At 40.0% G+C, this 16333-nt stretch overlaps 2 protein-coding genes across 2 annotated transcripts in view; one reads left to right on the forward strand and one right to left on the reverse strand.

Annotated features, from left to right (window-relative positions):
* The window catches only part of LOC107692943 (kinesin-like protein KIF20A), a 14520-nt gene extending 7952 nt beyond the window's left edge, over positions 1-6568 (forward strand). The window contains exons 8-17 of the mRNA XM_016492150.1: positions 205-316; positions 444-587; positions 665-833; positions 922-1068; positions 3228-3367; positions 3450-3552; positions 4112-4361; positions 4436-4527; positions 5335-5472; positions 6154-6568. Coding sequence (XP_016347636.1) covers positions 205-316; positions 444-587; positions 665-833; positions 922-1068; positions 3228-3367; positions 3450-3552; positions 4112-4361; positions 4436-4527; positions 5335-5472; positions 6154-6459 — 1601 coding nt within the window. The 3' untranslated portion in view covers positions 6460-6568. The remainder of the gene's footprint in view (positions 1-204; positions 317-443; positions 588-664; positions 834-921; positions 1069-3227; positions 3368-3449; positions 3553-4111; positions 4362-4435; positions 4528-5334; positions 5473-6153) is intronic.
* A 68-nt stretch (positions 6569-6636) lies between these two features.
* Positions 6637-16012, reverse strand: cdc23 (CDC23 (cell division cycle 23, yeast, homolog)). Its single transcript, XM_016492238.1, has 16 exons — positions 15868-16012; positions 15351-15423; positions 15127-15264; positions 14987-15029; positions 14813-14918; positions 14544-14676; positions 14275-14452; positions 12845-12942; positions 11366-11447; positions 10569-10722; positions 9243-9362; positions 9099-9174; positions 8948-9009; positions 8795-8873; positions 8226-8345; positions 6637-7284 (listed from the first exon to the last, which is right to left on the reverse strand). Exons 1-16 carry the CDS (start codon positions 15975-15977, stop codon positions 7117-7119), a joined length of 1740 nt encoding a protein of 579 aa, XP_016347724.1. The 5' UTR covers positions 15978-16012; the 3' UTR covers positions 6637-7116.
* Positions 16013-16333: the final 321 nt, after the last annotated feature.

Here is a 16333-nt window from a genome sequence, read left to right on the forward strand (position 1 = left end):
TAAAATCACTCTTTTCTTTATATGTGTTATTGATCTTATTGTGAGCCATTCATCCATGCATGTGTTTCATTACAAAAAGATGAAACATTGTAACACTTGAGTTTATAATGTTTCAAAAAAAATACTGTAAGTGGATCTTCATTCAGGACTCCAGTCATTTAGACCGCTTAAATTTCAGTCATTTCAATGTGAATTTTTTGTGAGGGCAAAATATAACAATGTGTTTTCTTGACATTTCTAGCCATAGTATCTTTACTATCCGTGTTCTACATGTCAAGCCACAAGCAGAGCTGGGACAGGTGACCAGAATCGGCGAGTAAGTCAGTTCACGTTATGGTTCGCTGCTTCATTAGTGGTATGTTTTGTAGTTGTTGTATTGGACTGAAGCCTGTAGAATTATTTCAGCTGTTAATGTGGAGTTATCATGTGTTTTGTCCCGGCAGGCTCTCTGTGTGTGATTTGGCGGGGTCTGAGCGCTGTAAAGCCCAGCAGAACGGCGAGCGAATGAAGGAGGCGAACAACATCAACACCTCTCTGCTGACGCTGGGGCGCTGCATCACTGCTCTGAGACACAACCAGACCAATAAGTGAGTGACGCTTCACGTGACTGGGAGCGCGAGGTCACCACCAGCTGCCTGATCGATTTATACTGTCATCGCCACAGGTCTCGGCCTCCGCTGGTCGTTCCGTTCAGAGACAGCAAGTTAACCAGGGTCCTGCAGAGCTTCTTCTGTGGTCACGGCCGCTCCTGCATGCTGGTCAACATTAACCCCTGTGCCTCCACCTACGACGAGACGCTGCAAGCGCTCAAGTTCTCTGCCATCGCCACACAGGTAACAACATGACCAACTGTTTCCTCTCTCCTCTGGACACCAAACATCCTCCGTTCACAGATCTCTCCCTCTCTCTCTGTTGTGTCAGCTGGTGCACGGGCCGTGCAGTAAGACGCGGGTGGCTTATATTCTGTCGCTGCTTCGTGAGCCGCCAGCGCATCTCAACAACACCACTCTACTGGAGGAGGAGGAGGAGAGCGATGAGGAAGGAGACATCACCATGTTTGATCCTGAAGTAAATACACTTTTAGATTCGTCATAAGAGAGACGAGAGGACTGCAAGTTGTAGTCTGGTTCTGATTCTAAATTACATGACAAATTGTAGTTTGTAGTCTGACCCATTACATGTTTTAGGTAAAATAATCAGATTACTTTTGACCTAACTCGTTTATCACATCCATTTAAATAGGATAAACTTGTACCATGCTGATTAGGGCTGTCAGAATACCTGAAAAACTACATTTGAATTTTGTACTTGAATATTATCAAAATTCGAATTATATTCTAATTTAAAATGCATCATTTCATTTAGGGTGAAGAAAAGCTTTTGGCTTCTCTCCTGAGGCCACAAGAGGGCACATCGAGCAAAATATTACTAATGCACATTTATTCAAAGCATAAGATAACATGACTATCTGTGAAAAAAGTGCATAATATTTAAAATGTTTGTAAACCAATTATAATTAAGTTGCTTAAACGACTATAAACAAAAAAAAACGCATCATGTATGCATAGTTTAATACAAAGGGCTGAAAGCCAATCACAGAGTATATTTATCATTTAAAAACACGAGATGCAGTGGGATGATGGGGAGAAACCCGCCATAAAGTCTCGATGTTTTTTTCTAAGTTAAACTTGCATTAATTTTACATGGCTTTCTAAACATGCGGCTCTTTTGTGCGAGATGCGAGTGCAACGGTGATAGATGTCCCTCTAGAAAATGTGCAAAATATGTGTTCTGTGTGAACGGCTTGGTTTCAGTTTTGATGTAAACAAGATTTTCTCTGCGTTGGTGTTCTCTTTTTCCGCTATATTTTTAATGAACAACGCAGCAGCGCCGCATCTAGTGGCTTCAACTGGATAGACTAACAAACACATTATAATGCAACGACACTTACATCGTCATCGCATCTCGTGCGCCGCTGATAAGCTGCCTGACGCACACCTAAAATTCGAATGAAACTTTTTTGCATTCAAATGTGGATTTTTATTTGAAATTCGAAACATTTTTTTGACAGCCCTAGTTCCCCGAGAGGGAACGAGACACTGTGTTCCCTTGCCATGCCTAGGGCCTGCCTGTTTCACGTCTCCTTCAGACAAAGAAGTTGATGACTTGCATTACAGGCGCCCTCTTATACTTCCGGGTGTGCCGCTAATGACGTCACGTGCTGCATGGAGCTGCAATGGAGTTTTCACACGTGCTTGGATTTTTATTTGAAATTCGACGAATATTCGATTTTTTTTTTGTTTTGTTTTTTGACAGCCTTAATGCATATATTAAAATACGGAGTAAAATGTTCGGTTCGTCGTTATTAACAGCATTAAACATTACATTGTCAAGGTTCCCCAAAAATGGGGTTTATGAAGGAACTGAAGGGGGTTTGTGAGGTTAATAAGCTAATAATTAATTGCATTAAAAAAATGTAGAATTAAAATTATTTCTTTAAATAACATCAAAATAAAACACTTGCTATAAAATATTTTATTAGTTTACCTGCATATGTCATGTGACCATTTACCAACATCAGAGAACCGTGAACATGCAAATGTTAATTAATTACGAACTTATTACCTTAAAATCTCAGGGGAACTTCAAGAAAATATATGAGGGGAAAGAGGTTCGTCTGACAAAAGGTTTGGGAACTAAAGAATAATGTGCATTTTAATGTGTTTGAAAGACAAACACCTTCCAAAGATGCAGTAATACATGGTTAAACAACCTATAATTCAAATAAAAATTCTGTCCATCAGTAGTTGATGCAAATGTTGAGAATCTTTTTATTTCTGTAAGTCCAGTGGTCAAATGCTGTGTGGTCTCTCAGTTATCTGTGTAATTATAGTGACTGGTCTCTGTGTGAATGTCCACAAAACTGACAGACTTTCTGAGTGTACTGTAAGCGGTAGGATATTTTAGAAAGCAACATTTGAAAGATGAAAAATGAGGGAGAATCTATTATAAATGTATTGCTATTGTGTGCATATGTATTCATCTAATCAATAAAGTAACTGTAATCTGATTACGAGTATTTTAATGTAATTTGTGGATTACGGAATCCAGTTTACATGTAATCAGTTCTGTTGATGACTGTATATTTTTCATGTGAATGTCTTTATTGGTCTGAAAGCGTAAAGATGTTTCTTCTGTAACTGTGCAGTTTTCTGTATGTTGGGCAGGCGCTGCTGAAGGCCATCGATGTTCTGAAGCGTGAAGTGCTGCGTCAGCGGCAGGAGAAAGAGGAGCTGGAGGCCACGGTTCGAGAGCAGGTCTGCGCTGAGATGATGGAGGTCATCAGCCGCATGCAGGACGACTTCAGGTACCTCTACAGCGCTTCTGTGGATCAAGAAGAGTAAGATGTTGTGGTACATTTGGATGTTTTAAGTTCCTTCCTTGTGCAGCGAGATGCTGGAAACCGAGAGGGATCTGATGGAGAAGAGATGTGAGAACAAACTCAACAACTTGAAGAGCAGCCTGAAGAAATATTACAGCCAGGAGCTAGAGGTCAGTGATGTTAGAGAGCAATGACGATAATCTACGATCTATAATAAATCTGACCATTCCTGCTGTTAAAACATGCATTTTATCAGATTAGTTATTACTGTTCAAAAGTTTTTCTTTTTTTTCCAAGGCTTGATTTGATTAAAATACAGTAACAATTGTGAAATATTATTAGAATTCCAAACAGCTGTTTTCTATGTGAATCTCTATTAAACTAATGTATTTCTGTGATGCGCAGCTGTATTTCCAGCATCATTACTCCAGTCTTCAGTGTCACATGATCTTCAGAAATCATTCTAATATGCTGATTTGCTGCTCAACAAACATTTCTGATTATTATCAATGTTGAAAACAGTTGTGCTGCACAATATTTTTATGGAAACCGTGATACATTTTATTTTTCAGGATTCACAGATGAATAGAAAGTTCAGAAGAACAGCATTTGCTATAAAGATAATTATTTCTATATAATAAGCACAACGGCGTGAACACTGTTTCCAAAGCTCATGTTATCACGATGTACAGGATGTGAGTTTTTGATGGTTTTTCTCTTGTCTTGAAGGAGCGAGACGAAGAGATCCGAGAGCTTGCTGCAGCTCTGAAGGAGAACGAAGAGGGTCACATCGCCCCAGCTCCCATTTTCCCGCCTCTGAGTGACGTCAGCGGTCCACGGCGGTCACGGCGCTTGGCTTCCACACACAAGCGAGACGCGGATCACGAGAGCGTGGAGCTGACGCAGTGTAAAGCCGAGCTGGAGCAGTGCAAAGCTGAGCTGGACCTCAAACACACAGAACTGCGCCTGAAAACTCTGGGTAAGGTGGAAAAGGAGGAGAAATAACATATTCAGAGATAATTTTTCTACAACTAAATCCACACTCTCGTTCAGAACTGAAGCGTCTCCAGGAGAACCTGCCAGTGACGGGCACCACAGGAACCCTGACAACTACAGCCGAGCGCAAACTGCAGGAGGGCCAGCGGGTCAGTGCTTCTGCTTCTGTGGACCTCAACACTTACTCATTATCACTTACTCTTATCAAAGGGACTTTCAAATGAGGAACACGAGTGATTGATCATCCAGTGGTTTAGAGAAGAAGTGAAAGCATAGGAAGAGATGAACCTGACACAAGTTCTTGAATGCGAACCAGTGTGAAGACTTGATTATAAAGCGGGTAGTTCCGGTGCTTGATTCTGATTGGCTGAGCCGCGTTTGAAGCTGTTGTAAATTACTCCACAAAGTAACATACACCTTTGTTTATGTTTGTGTGTTGCTTGGCAACTGTTTCTGAGGAGCTACATTGTTTGGCGGAAGAATACTGTTTTTATTAATATCATTACACTTTATTTGCTCTGTTTTATTTTGTGAAACCTAACTACGTATATGGAATAACCGTTTTATAAAAGCAATAAGCCCCGTGAAGCCGTGGTTTACAGTGAATTTATAACAGCTAAGGGGGTTTAACAACGTGCCTTAACTGTTATAAATTCACTGTAAACCACAGCTTCTTGGGGCTTTTTGTAATGTCAAATTTGAAGCAGTTCATTATTAGTTCATTAGTTTTGGTGTAGTTTACAAGATGTGCATTTGCCCTATACAAAAAAAAAAAAACCTTTTTCATGTATTCTATTAATCAGCGTTGATGATTATTACAGTATCCAGGGCAATAACGGGCGATGATGATTAAAAGTACTGCAGATAGTGTTGGTTTGATCTCAGAAGAGCTGTGAAGAGCACACACTGAAGGGAGAACTGCAGGATCTCATATGGGACGTGTCTGTGTGTTGCAGAACCTGAAGCAGCTGCGGATGGAGCTCCAGATGCTGGGCGTGAAGCTGCAGTCTGGAGAACGAGCGTGCTGCCGCAACACCGACGGAGAGAGGCTCCGAAACGCACTCTTCTCCGCAGACGGCAAACTCGCCAAACAGGTAAAACACGAGAGATCTCCTCACTTCAGACAACATCAGAACTTAAACATTGCAGTCTGTCTTAGCTGTGATTTTGACAGACAGAATGCAGCTCTAACTGACGAAAATAACCATCATTTTTGACCTTCCTGTGTAATATTGTGTTGCAAACATCAATGCTGGCAAATGACCATGGTATAAGCAGGATAATCCACGGCTAGCTGTGCATTCAATGATTTTAACGCACTCTGCTTCGCGTCAAGTGGTTCTTTGCCTCCACGTCATGCATTAAAATCATTGAATGCACAGCTAGCCGTGGATTATCCTTTATTTAATAAAAAGGAAAGTAACATTTATTTGAGCTATTACTGATATACAACAGTCTAGCTGGATGCAGTTAGTTTGTTCCGCACCAACGTCTCTTCCTCTGTTTCTCTTCCTGTGTTCTCTTTAACTCCTTTCACACTAATTTAGATTTAATACATTTACTAACAAAATCCAAATGATGACGCACAAGATTCACATGCATCCCTTCCCTCTAAACTACATGCTCTTATTTTACTAACATGCCGTTTGTTTTTGATGTTCCTGGCCTGATTTTCTAATCTGATCCGTGTGATTTCAGAAGAACTAAATTAACCATGTAATTGTTCCCAGTGGCCTCTCTAACCCTGTCGGCTGCCCTCTCCCTCCCGTCTGCAGGACCAGATGCTGGTGGAGCTGCACACTAGCCTGCAGCTGGTCAGAGCAGACCTGCGCAAGAAAGACGAGCTGCTGGCACAGCTACAGCGCAGCCAGCCGCCTCCAGCGTCCAGCTCCTGCAAGAAGAGGGGCTGCGGCGTGGCTGTGGCTTATGTGGAGAACCAGCCTCCTGAGAAGCGCCCCTTCTTCCGCTCATTCTTCCCCTCGCGACAGAGGCCTGAGGCGGGCACACCGTATACCCGAGTGTTGCGCTCGCGCCAGCCGTCCCCTCCATCCACTCCCATACAGCTCCGAGTCAAATATTAGGAGCTCAGTAGTGGACACAGACAAGAGCTTTTATGTCTTGCAGTTTTTATATTTCTGTCTTATAATCAGGTGGCCGTTTGACACATGAGTGGGCCTTATTTTGATGGGAATCCCAAGAGCATTTTAAATGTTAACAAGGCTATTACACACAGTATTTTACCCACATGCTTTTTTTTCTTTGGTATATTACGTAAACAAAATGTAAAAGCGATATAAAAGTATTGATTCCAAATTCCATTTGTCTTCTAAATGTATGTTATACATAAAGCTGAACTACAAACTTTTTCATGGGTTGCTGCTTTCTGTTAAAAGGTTTGAGCGTGTGATGCTTTAGGAATTCAGTGTTATTGTCACCGAATGCACACGCAAGTCTTTTTTCCTTTGGCGTGTTTGTAAGTTTCCAAATGCAGATTTCAACACTACATTCTTGGTCTGGCTCCTCTTATGCACGAGTTTGGGAAGGTTAGTGTGGTTAGAGCTGTTTGTTTGTCACTTTTGAATGTCTTTCCACTGTATAATCGAAACTAAAATGAGTGCGTATGTAATAAAACACTCAACTGTCGAAGTTTCATCAGTTTATTGGCACAGTTGTCTATACACAGTTAATTAGAGTGTGAACGTGTTTTCCTCCGCATCTGTGTGAACAGGAGAACTGTGTCAGGGTGTGACGGAGGACAGGTCGAGTGGAGACACTCTCCTGATGGGTGTGGTGTTGTTAGACAGCGGGTTGAAGACGCAGGGTAAAGACAGGTCTGTCGATGACGGCTCGCCTTGCTCTCGCACCGCAGAGATCTGTCTCAACAGAGCCTTGCCTTCCTCTCGTGCCTGGAAGACAAGCATTTGCAAACACGTTTGACAGGTTACACTAATTACGCTTGCTGTTTTATTCAACTGCAGAAATCCTATCAAACAACTACAAAGAGGAAATATTTAACATTAAACTAAAGCATTTTTTTTTCTCTCCAAATGTAGGGTCCGTAGTCTTTGCTGTAGGTTACATCCCAACCACAGATTCCTCAATGTTTATTCTGATCTAGTGTCAATTCTAATCGAAACACACACTTATAAACCTTTGTTCTGCTGTTAAACTATCTGTCCAAGCTAACGTTACAAACATACCAACAATCTTAAAACATGCCCGTAACTTACTACCAACTTGTATGAAAATGTTTAAACATGTTAACAACATACTATAAACGAACATTCTAAAATATTAAAACATGCTAGCAACATGCTAACAACATGAGGTTAAAATATGCTAGCAACATAATGTTAACCAAATGCTAAATTGTGTTAACGGTGTTAAATGTTAAAAACATACATCAACTTCTAGAAAAATACTAAAACATGCTGACATCTACATACATCCTAAAACATGCTAGCCAAGTGCTAAAACATGCTGGCAGCATACTATCAACTGCTAAAAAACATGCTTACAATTAAACAACACCTTAAAATATACCAGCTACTTCTACAACAAAAAAAAAGGTTAAAACATGCTAAAACCTGTTTACTGCATAGTGTCAACTAAAAAAAAAAAAGAAAAGCTAAAACATGCTGGCATGTTAAAAAGTTCTAACAACATACTAAAAGATGCTAGAAACGTCAACAATCTTCTACCACACGCTAAAACATGTAGTTATAGTCTACAGATTTTACTATCGAGTTAGTGTTAATTAATCAGAAATAATATTTATAATGTAACATTTAAATATGTATTAAACGGATGGCAGTAGTTGAGAGCAGACTGATGAAGAGAAACTCACGTCGTTATAATCGCAGCAGCGCTGAGCGCAGAGAGACGCCTCGTCGTACAGTTTGTTCTTGAAGTAGTACTGACCCAGATACCTCAGAGCGGTGCTGACCTCAGCGTGCTCCAGCTGCTCCTGAGACACAGACAGACACACACACACACACACACACACAGAGACAGACACACACACACACAGAGATAGACAGACACAGACAGACACACACACACAGAGAGAGACAGACACACACACACACACACAGAGAGAGACAGACACAGACAACACACACACACACACACAGAGAGACAGACAGACACACACACACAGACACACATCTCTGCCATCAGTCACATCTTCATCTTACTCGGCATGATGTTCAGAATTACATCAACATTATTCCACAAAATGTGGGTAGGGAAAGTAATAAGCCCAGCCCACATTACTTGCTACAGAACATTCACTATTAAACGTCCAGGTAAGGAAGTCAAACGCTGCTAGTTGTCTGGCACTGCAGAAGAGAAGCTGTGCGTGAGGTTTATAAACTGGGTTTAAACATTCAACAGCGCAGAGATCCAGCAACTTACCCCACACGAGAAAATATCCTGGATGTAGATGATGTAGCACTGTGCAGCGTCGTCAGATTCATTCAGCTGCTCGTGAAGCCTAGAAACAAACACGTGCTTTCACCCAAACAGCAGCACTTTCACCAGCACACTCCTGAAGAAAACTGCACTCACTTAGCCAGCTTCAGAAGAGCCATTCTCTCCACATCGCCGACCGAATACGCCCTCCAGTAACACTGAACCCATCAAAGCAGACCGTCATCAGCATTACAACACACTCTCTGGAGGAGAATCACGTTTCAGTGATGAACAGTCGCCGTTTTACCTTTTTGGCCTCCACTTGCTGAGACAGTTTCTCGTAACATTCCCCGAGAGCGACGAGCATGCGTGAGTCGTTCGGCCTGAAACGAGCACACAAACACACAGCGTAAGGAACACACACACTGAATGGTGCTGGAGACATCTTCACCTCAGCTGATGAGCTTTTCTGTAGTAGTAGAGCGAGTAGAAGGGCATCTTGAGGATCTCGTAGGTCTGTCCGAGTCCGTACCAGGCCCGGTAGTCCCTTTTGTTCACTTCAATTGCATGCCTAATACACAAGGACAAAAAATGGATTACATTTTTATTTATTTATTTAAATTGAATTATTAACTAATACTTTTTATTTAGATTTTTTTTTTTATTAATTTTTTTATTTATCTAAATTTTTTAAGGGTATAAACAAATTTAACATGAATAAATTATACATTTATGGTCAAGTAATAGGGTGGATGTCTCAAATAATAATTAAAGGAATAAAGAGATTTAAATTTAATTATTATAAAGCGGAGAGTTCCGGTGCTTGATTCTGATTGGCTGAGCCGCGTTCGAAGCTGTTGTAAATTACTCTACAAACATACACCTTTGTTTACTTCTGTGTGTTGCTCGGCAACCACTGTTACAACCACAACTGATTCTGAGGAGCTACATTGTTTTGAAGAATGCTTCGCTTCGTACCGAACAACGCCCCTTAGCTGTTATAAATTCACTGTAAACCACGGCTTCACGGGGCTTATTGCTTTAATTTTAAATTTAAATTTTTGATTTAATTTTAGGAATAAAGACAATAATGTCACTCATGACTAATGTTACTTATGCAATTCTATACAAAAAAAGATTATATTTATTATTTTTATTTGTTTTAATTATATATATATATATATATACACTACCGTTCAAAGGTTTGGGGTGGGTACATTTTTTTTATGTTATTGAACATTTGTAAGATTTGTAACATTTCTTAAGCATTTATGTAAAAACAGTAATATTATCACCTAAAATAACGGTTTCCTATATCAATATACTTTTATTTCTCATTTCAGTATGCTTATAAATTTATTTCTGTGATGCGCAGCTGTATTTTCAGCATCATTACTCCAGTCTTCAGTGTCACATGATCTTCAGAAATCATTCTAATATGCTGATTTGCTGCTCAACAAACATTTCTGATTATTATCAACGTTGAGAACAGTTGTGCTGCACAATATTTTTGTGTAAATAATGCAATGTGAATATTCGCATCGCTTTTGGTGTGCACCAGCGGTACAGAGTAGTTTGAAATGTGATAAAAAGGCTGTGCAAAGGTTTAGGCACTCTTTCAGTCGTGTTGATTTGAATACCTGCAGTCACTTAATAATGCTGATTGTGACACAAAATTGATTTGATTGGCTCAATGAACCTTCACTCTGCAAACACAGCAGCAAGCCATCATGAACAAGGTTTCTGGTGGCTTTCAGGTGCGCTGCTCCAGATGTACCTGTAGGCCTGGATGGCGGCGGAGGTGTTCTTCATCTCCATGTACTCGTGACCCATGAGGGTCCAGGCCCCCAGACAGCGTGGATTCAGCTTCAGAGCCCGCTGGAAATACAGAGCGGCCTTCTCGTGCTGAGACCGCAGACTGTAGTAGTTACCTGTGAGCAGACAACAAAAACACTATTCATAATCGACTTTATGGTTCATGTTGATTGACTCCAAAGATAAATTATTACAGACCATTTCCTCAACAAACTGGTTTTTCTAGATTTCGTATTACATCCCTGTTCAAGAAATCAATCATCTGCTTAACTGGAAGGCAGATTGCTTTGAGCACACCCACTTCATGGTAAAATCATTCAATAACATCCAACAGCCACCTTTACATTCCTGCTTAACCCTCTGGGCCTCTTCAGTCAGAGCTGCATTTTCTAATTTATAAATGTTTTGCTTCACTGGAATGGGACGACACTTGGTGATGTTTGTCGCATTAGCTATGTGAACACACACAAAAAAACTTGGACATGATGCTAAAGGGTCGAAAAATAAAGTAACACTTGGTGCCTCGAGTCAAAAATGGGTGTAGGAAAAAAAATAGCTCATAAAAACTATAAATATTGCATAGTATCATAACGTCCCCTCAAAATTCGAAATGATGATCAAAAAATATTATTGAACAGAAATATATTACATTGATTTTTCAAGGCTTCGGTCACTTTTGACCGCGAAGGTACCAAGTGTGAGCCAAAAATGGCCCACGTGTGCGGAGATTACCCACAGTCCCGTGTCAGACGGACTCACCGATGACGCAGCACGTCTCCACGCGGTACTTATCGATCTCCACCAGATTGTGTGCCAGGTAACTGAGCTCCGGCTTCATGCTCTGACAACAGACAAACACAGGATCTGAACAGAATATTGCCTGGACTTCACTTTAATTTAATATCAGCAGATAATCTGTGTAATCTGACCCAGAAACCCATATGGTTCTGCAAGATCTCAGTCCAATCCTCCTTAAACCCAAAGATATTCCTTTGGCTGAGACCTATTCTTTGCCTGATTAATCAATCATTTACATTACTCTTCACATAACCAAAGCTAAAAATGGTTGAATTTCCTTTGTGTTAGTCTTTTCAGTCCGTCTTTGAGTGAAGGACGGACGCACAAGCTTCTGTATCTGCCATTTGTGACCCTGGAGCACAAAAGCAGTCTTAAGTCGCTGGGGTATATTTGTAGCAATAGCCAACAATACATTGTATGGGTCAAAATTAGAAATATTTCTTTTATGCCAAAAATCATTAGGATATTAAGTAAAGATCATGTTCCATGAAGATATTTAGTAAATTTCCTACCGTAAATATATCAAAACTTAATGTTTGATTAGTAATATGCATTGCTAAGAACTTCATTTGGACAACTTTAAAGATGATTTTCTCAATATTTTGATTTTTTTGCACCCTCAGATTCCAGATTTTCAAATAGTTGTATCTCAGCCAAATATTGTCCTATCCTAACAAACCATACATCAATGGAAAGCTTATTTATTCAGCTTCAGATAATGTATACATCTCAATTTTGAAAAATTGACCCTTATGACTGGTTTTGTGCTCCAGGGTCACGTATTTGATGTGCTCTATGTGTGTGTGCAGATCCTCACAGATTAAATTAAATATGCTCATCATATAAAGCGATCATATCTCTTCATAATGCTTTGATTAAACCACTTGACTCATATGGATTGGTTCTTACACGCATTTATGATCTTTTTGGACCTTCTAAGTTTTGGTTCCTTGGACTCTCAGTAGAACAGAAACCATTACTTTTCATGAAAGATATCTTGTGTTTCAAAGATTATCCAAGGTCTGAAGGGTCCGGAATGACATGAAGGGGAGGAGATGATGATTATCAGCTTAGTATTGTGCTCACTGCTGAAGAAATCTCTGATAACATGCTACATTTCTGAGGAAGGAGGACTGGATCTTGCAATGAAACGGAGGTAGAGACAGACCTTTTCTTTCATATGCATCTGTAACGGATTATCGTAAAAGAAAAAACAGGGCGTCTGTGGACTGGATTTTGAAATGTGTGCAATGCACTCAAAATGAATGTGAGCTTGCAGTGAATCGTAAGAAAGGGCCAGAATAAACGACTGGAGAAGACCAGCACACGTCATCAGAAAGTCAATCTGTTTTTAAAGAAACACACATGGATGAATCATTGATAGTAAGATCTATAGCATGCATTTAGAATAATAAACATGAATTCTGCAGCAGTTCTCACCCGCACATAAAGCAGGTTGGAGAAGGTGTCCATGTTTTCGATGCGGAAAGGATCCTGTTCCCGGAGCTCATTAAACAGATATAAGGCTTGATCAATATCTGGAGAGAGAAACATCATTAGGAAACAAGTAATATTAAGATAACTGCCTTTCCTTGTCACGTTTTTATACACTTATATACGTCTTATGTATATGTCTTAACTTTTCACTGACTTCTCATAAAATATGTCAGTGCCATTGATTTTTTTTTTTATCAAGATGCTCACCAGTAATGAAGGCACATTTAAAAAAACACTACTTAAATGTCCTTATTTAACGAAGGCCTAATCCTGGCTTAATGTAAGCCCTGTCTGTGAAACCAGGCCTTAATTGGTTTTCATTAAAATCTATAAAATGCATTTTAATGATTTTAAAACCTGATTTTAAAAAGATCAAATGTAGCCGTATGCATAAACAATCAGTAAAAGCATAAAATAATTTCCTGATTTAGGTTTACATTCACTACCAGTCAAAAGTTTGGGATCAGTAAGATTTTCAATGTTTTTTAAAAGAAGTCTCTTCTGCTCATCAAGCCTGCATTTATTTGATCCAAAATACAACAAAAGCTGTAATATTGTGAAATATTTTTACAATTTAAAATAACTGTTTTCTATGTGAATCTCTGTTAAACTGTAATGTATTTCTGTGATGCGCAGCTGAATGTTCAGCATCATTACTCCAGTCTTCAGTGTCACATGATCTTCAGAAATCATTCTAATATGCTGATTATTAGAAACATTTCTGATTATTATTATTAATACTTAAAACAGTTGAGTACATGTTTTCGTCAGGATTCTTTGATGAATAGAAAGATCAAAGATCAGCATTTATCTGAAATTAAAAGCTTATGTAACATTATACACTGTACACCATTCAAAAGCTTGGAGTCAGTATATATATATCTTTTTTTTTGGGGAAAGAAATTAATACATTTATTTAGCAAGGATGCTTTAAATTGATCAAAAGTGATGATAAAGCATTTATAATGTTACAAAAGATTTCTATTTCAGATAAATGCTGTTCTTCTGAATTTTCTATTCATCAAAGTAACCTGAAAAAATTCCACTCAGCTGTTTAACATAATAATAATAATAAATGGTTTTCTTGAGCAGCAAATCAGCATATTAGAATGATTTCTGAAGATCATGTGACACTGAAGACTGGAGTAATGATGCTGAAAATACAGCTGCGCATCACAGAAATACATTACAGTTTAACAGAGATTAAAATAGAAAGCAGTTATTTTAAATAGTAAAAATATTTCACAATATTACAGCTTTTGCTGTATTTCAAATTCTGATCAAATAAATGCAGGCTTGATGAGCAGAAGAGAAAACATCTTACTGTTCAAAAGCGTTTGACTGCTAGTGTATTTGCTGCAGATATCCCTCACCTCGTATGTTATGGTAAGCCACGGCGATCTGGGAGATGATGTATGTGCTTTTGGCAAACCCTGCTTCCATGAGGCTCTGGTATTTCTGCAGCGCCTCTTTGATCATCTGCAGCTCGGTGAACATGTGTGCCATGAAGAAATCCCTCACCCAGCACTCCGGCAGAGACAGGGACTTCAGCTGAGGAGCACACAAAACACACACCAGCTTCTGTTTCAGCGTACATGCGACGAATCACAATGCACACTGTGGGCTTCAGAAACAGATGTACCATTTCGATGTTGGTGATGAGATTGCAGAGCTCCAGCCAGGATCCCCAGTGCAGAGGCAGAGCATGTGTCGCCGCCACAAAGATCTCCACCGCCTCCTTCAGCAAATCCAGCTTCCGCAGAACCACCCCATAACTGGTGTCCAATCAGGATGATATTAACAAACAGCACCAGAACATCACCGTTTTCTACAACCAGTGGTAATCTCTGCTAACCAATCAGGACTGACCTGCACTCCGTTCCACTATTTGAGAACTAATCTGATACTTACAGATAGAGCGCAAATCCGTCCAGCTCTCCGGCGCTGTGTTTCTTGCTCAGCTCCACCCTGAGCTCTCGCAAGGCTTCGTTTCGGACCTGACCCTTCTCCAGAGGACCTGCAACCAAACACATGCTGATGACGACCATCTCCGCCGGGAACACGGTTTAAAACGCTTACTCTTACCCAGGCTGTCGACGGTCTCGTCGTCTTTCTTCTTTTCGCCTGACTGAGAGAATAAAGAAGTACATTGCTTTGTTCACATTTCACCTCCGAAGAGACGGGATCTAAAACATTCACATAAAAACAAGAGCCAAACATCTCACTAGGTAGCGCGAATACATATAGAGAAAATATGCTTTCTGACTCCGGCAGCCGCGGAGAAAATATGCAGCTCGATCATATTCCTTCAGCTCAAAGTATGATTTGGCCAGACACAGGGCATCCAAATCCCGGGCGTCCTCCTGGAAGAAAGAAGGCGGTCAGTGGTCTTATATGCATTTAACTAGTTCTTCACTGAGCGTGAGGGCCTTCAGGACTCCAGACTGACCTCGGTGAGCTCCAGCGCTGGAGGGATCTCATTCAGAGGGAGTGGATCCAAAGAAAAAGCCAGTTCTGATGCCCTGAAACACAAACAACAGGTTCATTTGCATGCATACAGACATATCCACCCCCACTTATTGCATATTCATTATTATTCAGATTATCTTCCGTTTACTGGAAGCTTCTACAAGACATATTCCATCTATTTAACATATTCAGAAAACACAACAGAGGAATATGAGGAGTATATTTCCTTCTCGTCTTCTCGTGCTGTATCATGCTAGCACTGAATGAGCGTCGTGTTTATATACAAAGAGTACAGTCTATAGTACTTTAAAATGTACCACTGTGTTAAAACGCAGTGTCAAATAACACGCTAGTGTTCGTGTACGAGTCTAGGTTTCGCATTCAGCTCTGTTGTTTACTTCATTCCGCTAGCTGTCATGCTAACCCAATACGACATGCAGTTAAATAACTGGCTGTATTCCTGACATGTGTTAAACTATAAATAGAATATATTTTACCATTTCACACTGTGGACGAGTCCTCTTTCCTTACACTGCGCTATAATAGAAATAAGTTGTTTTTTAATTTGAACCAAGTCGCCGAACTCGCTGCTGCGGGTAGCCGCCATTTTTCATAAAAACGTCATTCCGACGTCACCCGAGCGCAAGAGCTGATTGGTCCAACCGCTACCTCCGAAAAGACGTAAATTACATTTCTAGAATTTCTTTTTAGTTTGAAATGGAATGGATTGTTGCAATGGATCATCTGTGAGACGTTACTTAGAAACTCTTCTCAAATTAGTTTTAATTAATTCGATATTTTTTACGACGGAATTCCATGCATATGAGAATCGGTCAAATGAAAACTAACTATATATGGGCTATATATTATGTGAATATTTTTAGATCCCTTTTCTTTTCTCTCTCTCTCTCTGTCTGTGTGTGTGTGTGTGTGTGTGTGTGTGTGTGTGTGTGTGCGAGTGAG

This window comes from Sinocyclocheilus anshuiensis, unplaced genomic scaffold, assembly GCF_001515605.1.
Source record: "Sinocyclocheilus anshuiensis isolate Anshui unplaced genomic scaffold, SAMN03320099.WGS_v1.1 scaffold658, whole genome shotgun sequence".
In the NCBI taxonomy this organism is placed as follows: Eukaryota; Metazoa; Chordata; class Actinopteri; order Cypriniformes; family Cyprinidae; genus Sinocyclocheilus; species Sinocyclocheilus anshuiensis.

Excerpts from the sequence above, each read along its gene's own strand:
- cdc23 (XM_016492238.1), bottom strand. The coding sequence starts at position 15,977 with ATGGCGGCTACCCGCAGCAGCGAGTTCGGCGACTTGGTTCAAATTAAA. Across the intron at positions 12,943-14,274 it reads GGCTTACCATAACATACGAG|ATATTGATCAAGCCTTATAT; the intron begins GTGAGGGATATC and ends TTCTCTCTCCAG. Across the intron at positions 7,285-8,225 it reads GCTGCTGCGATTATAACGAC|GCACGAGAGGAAGGCAAGGC; the intron begins GTGAGTTTCTCT and ends CTTGTCTTCCAG.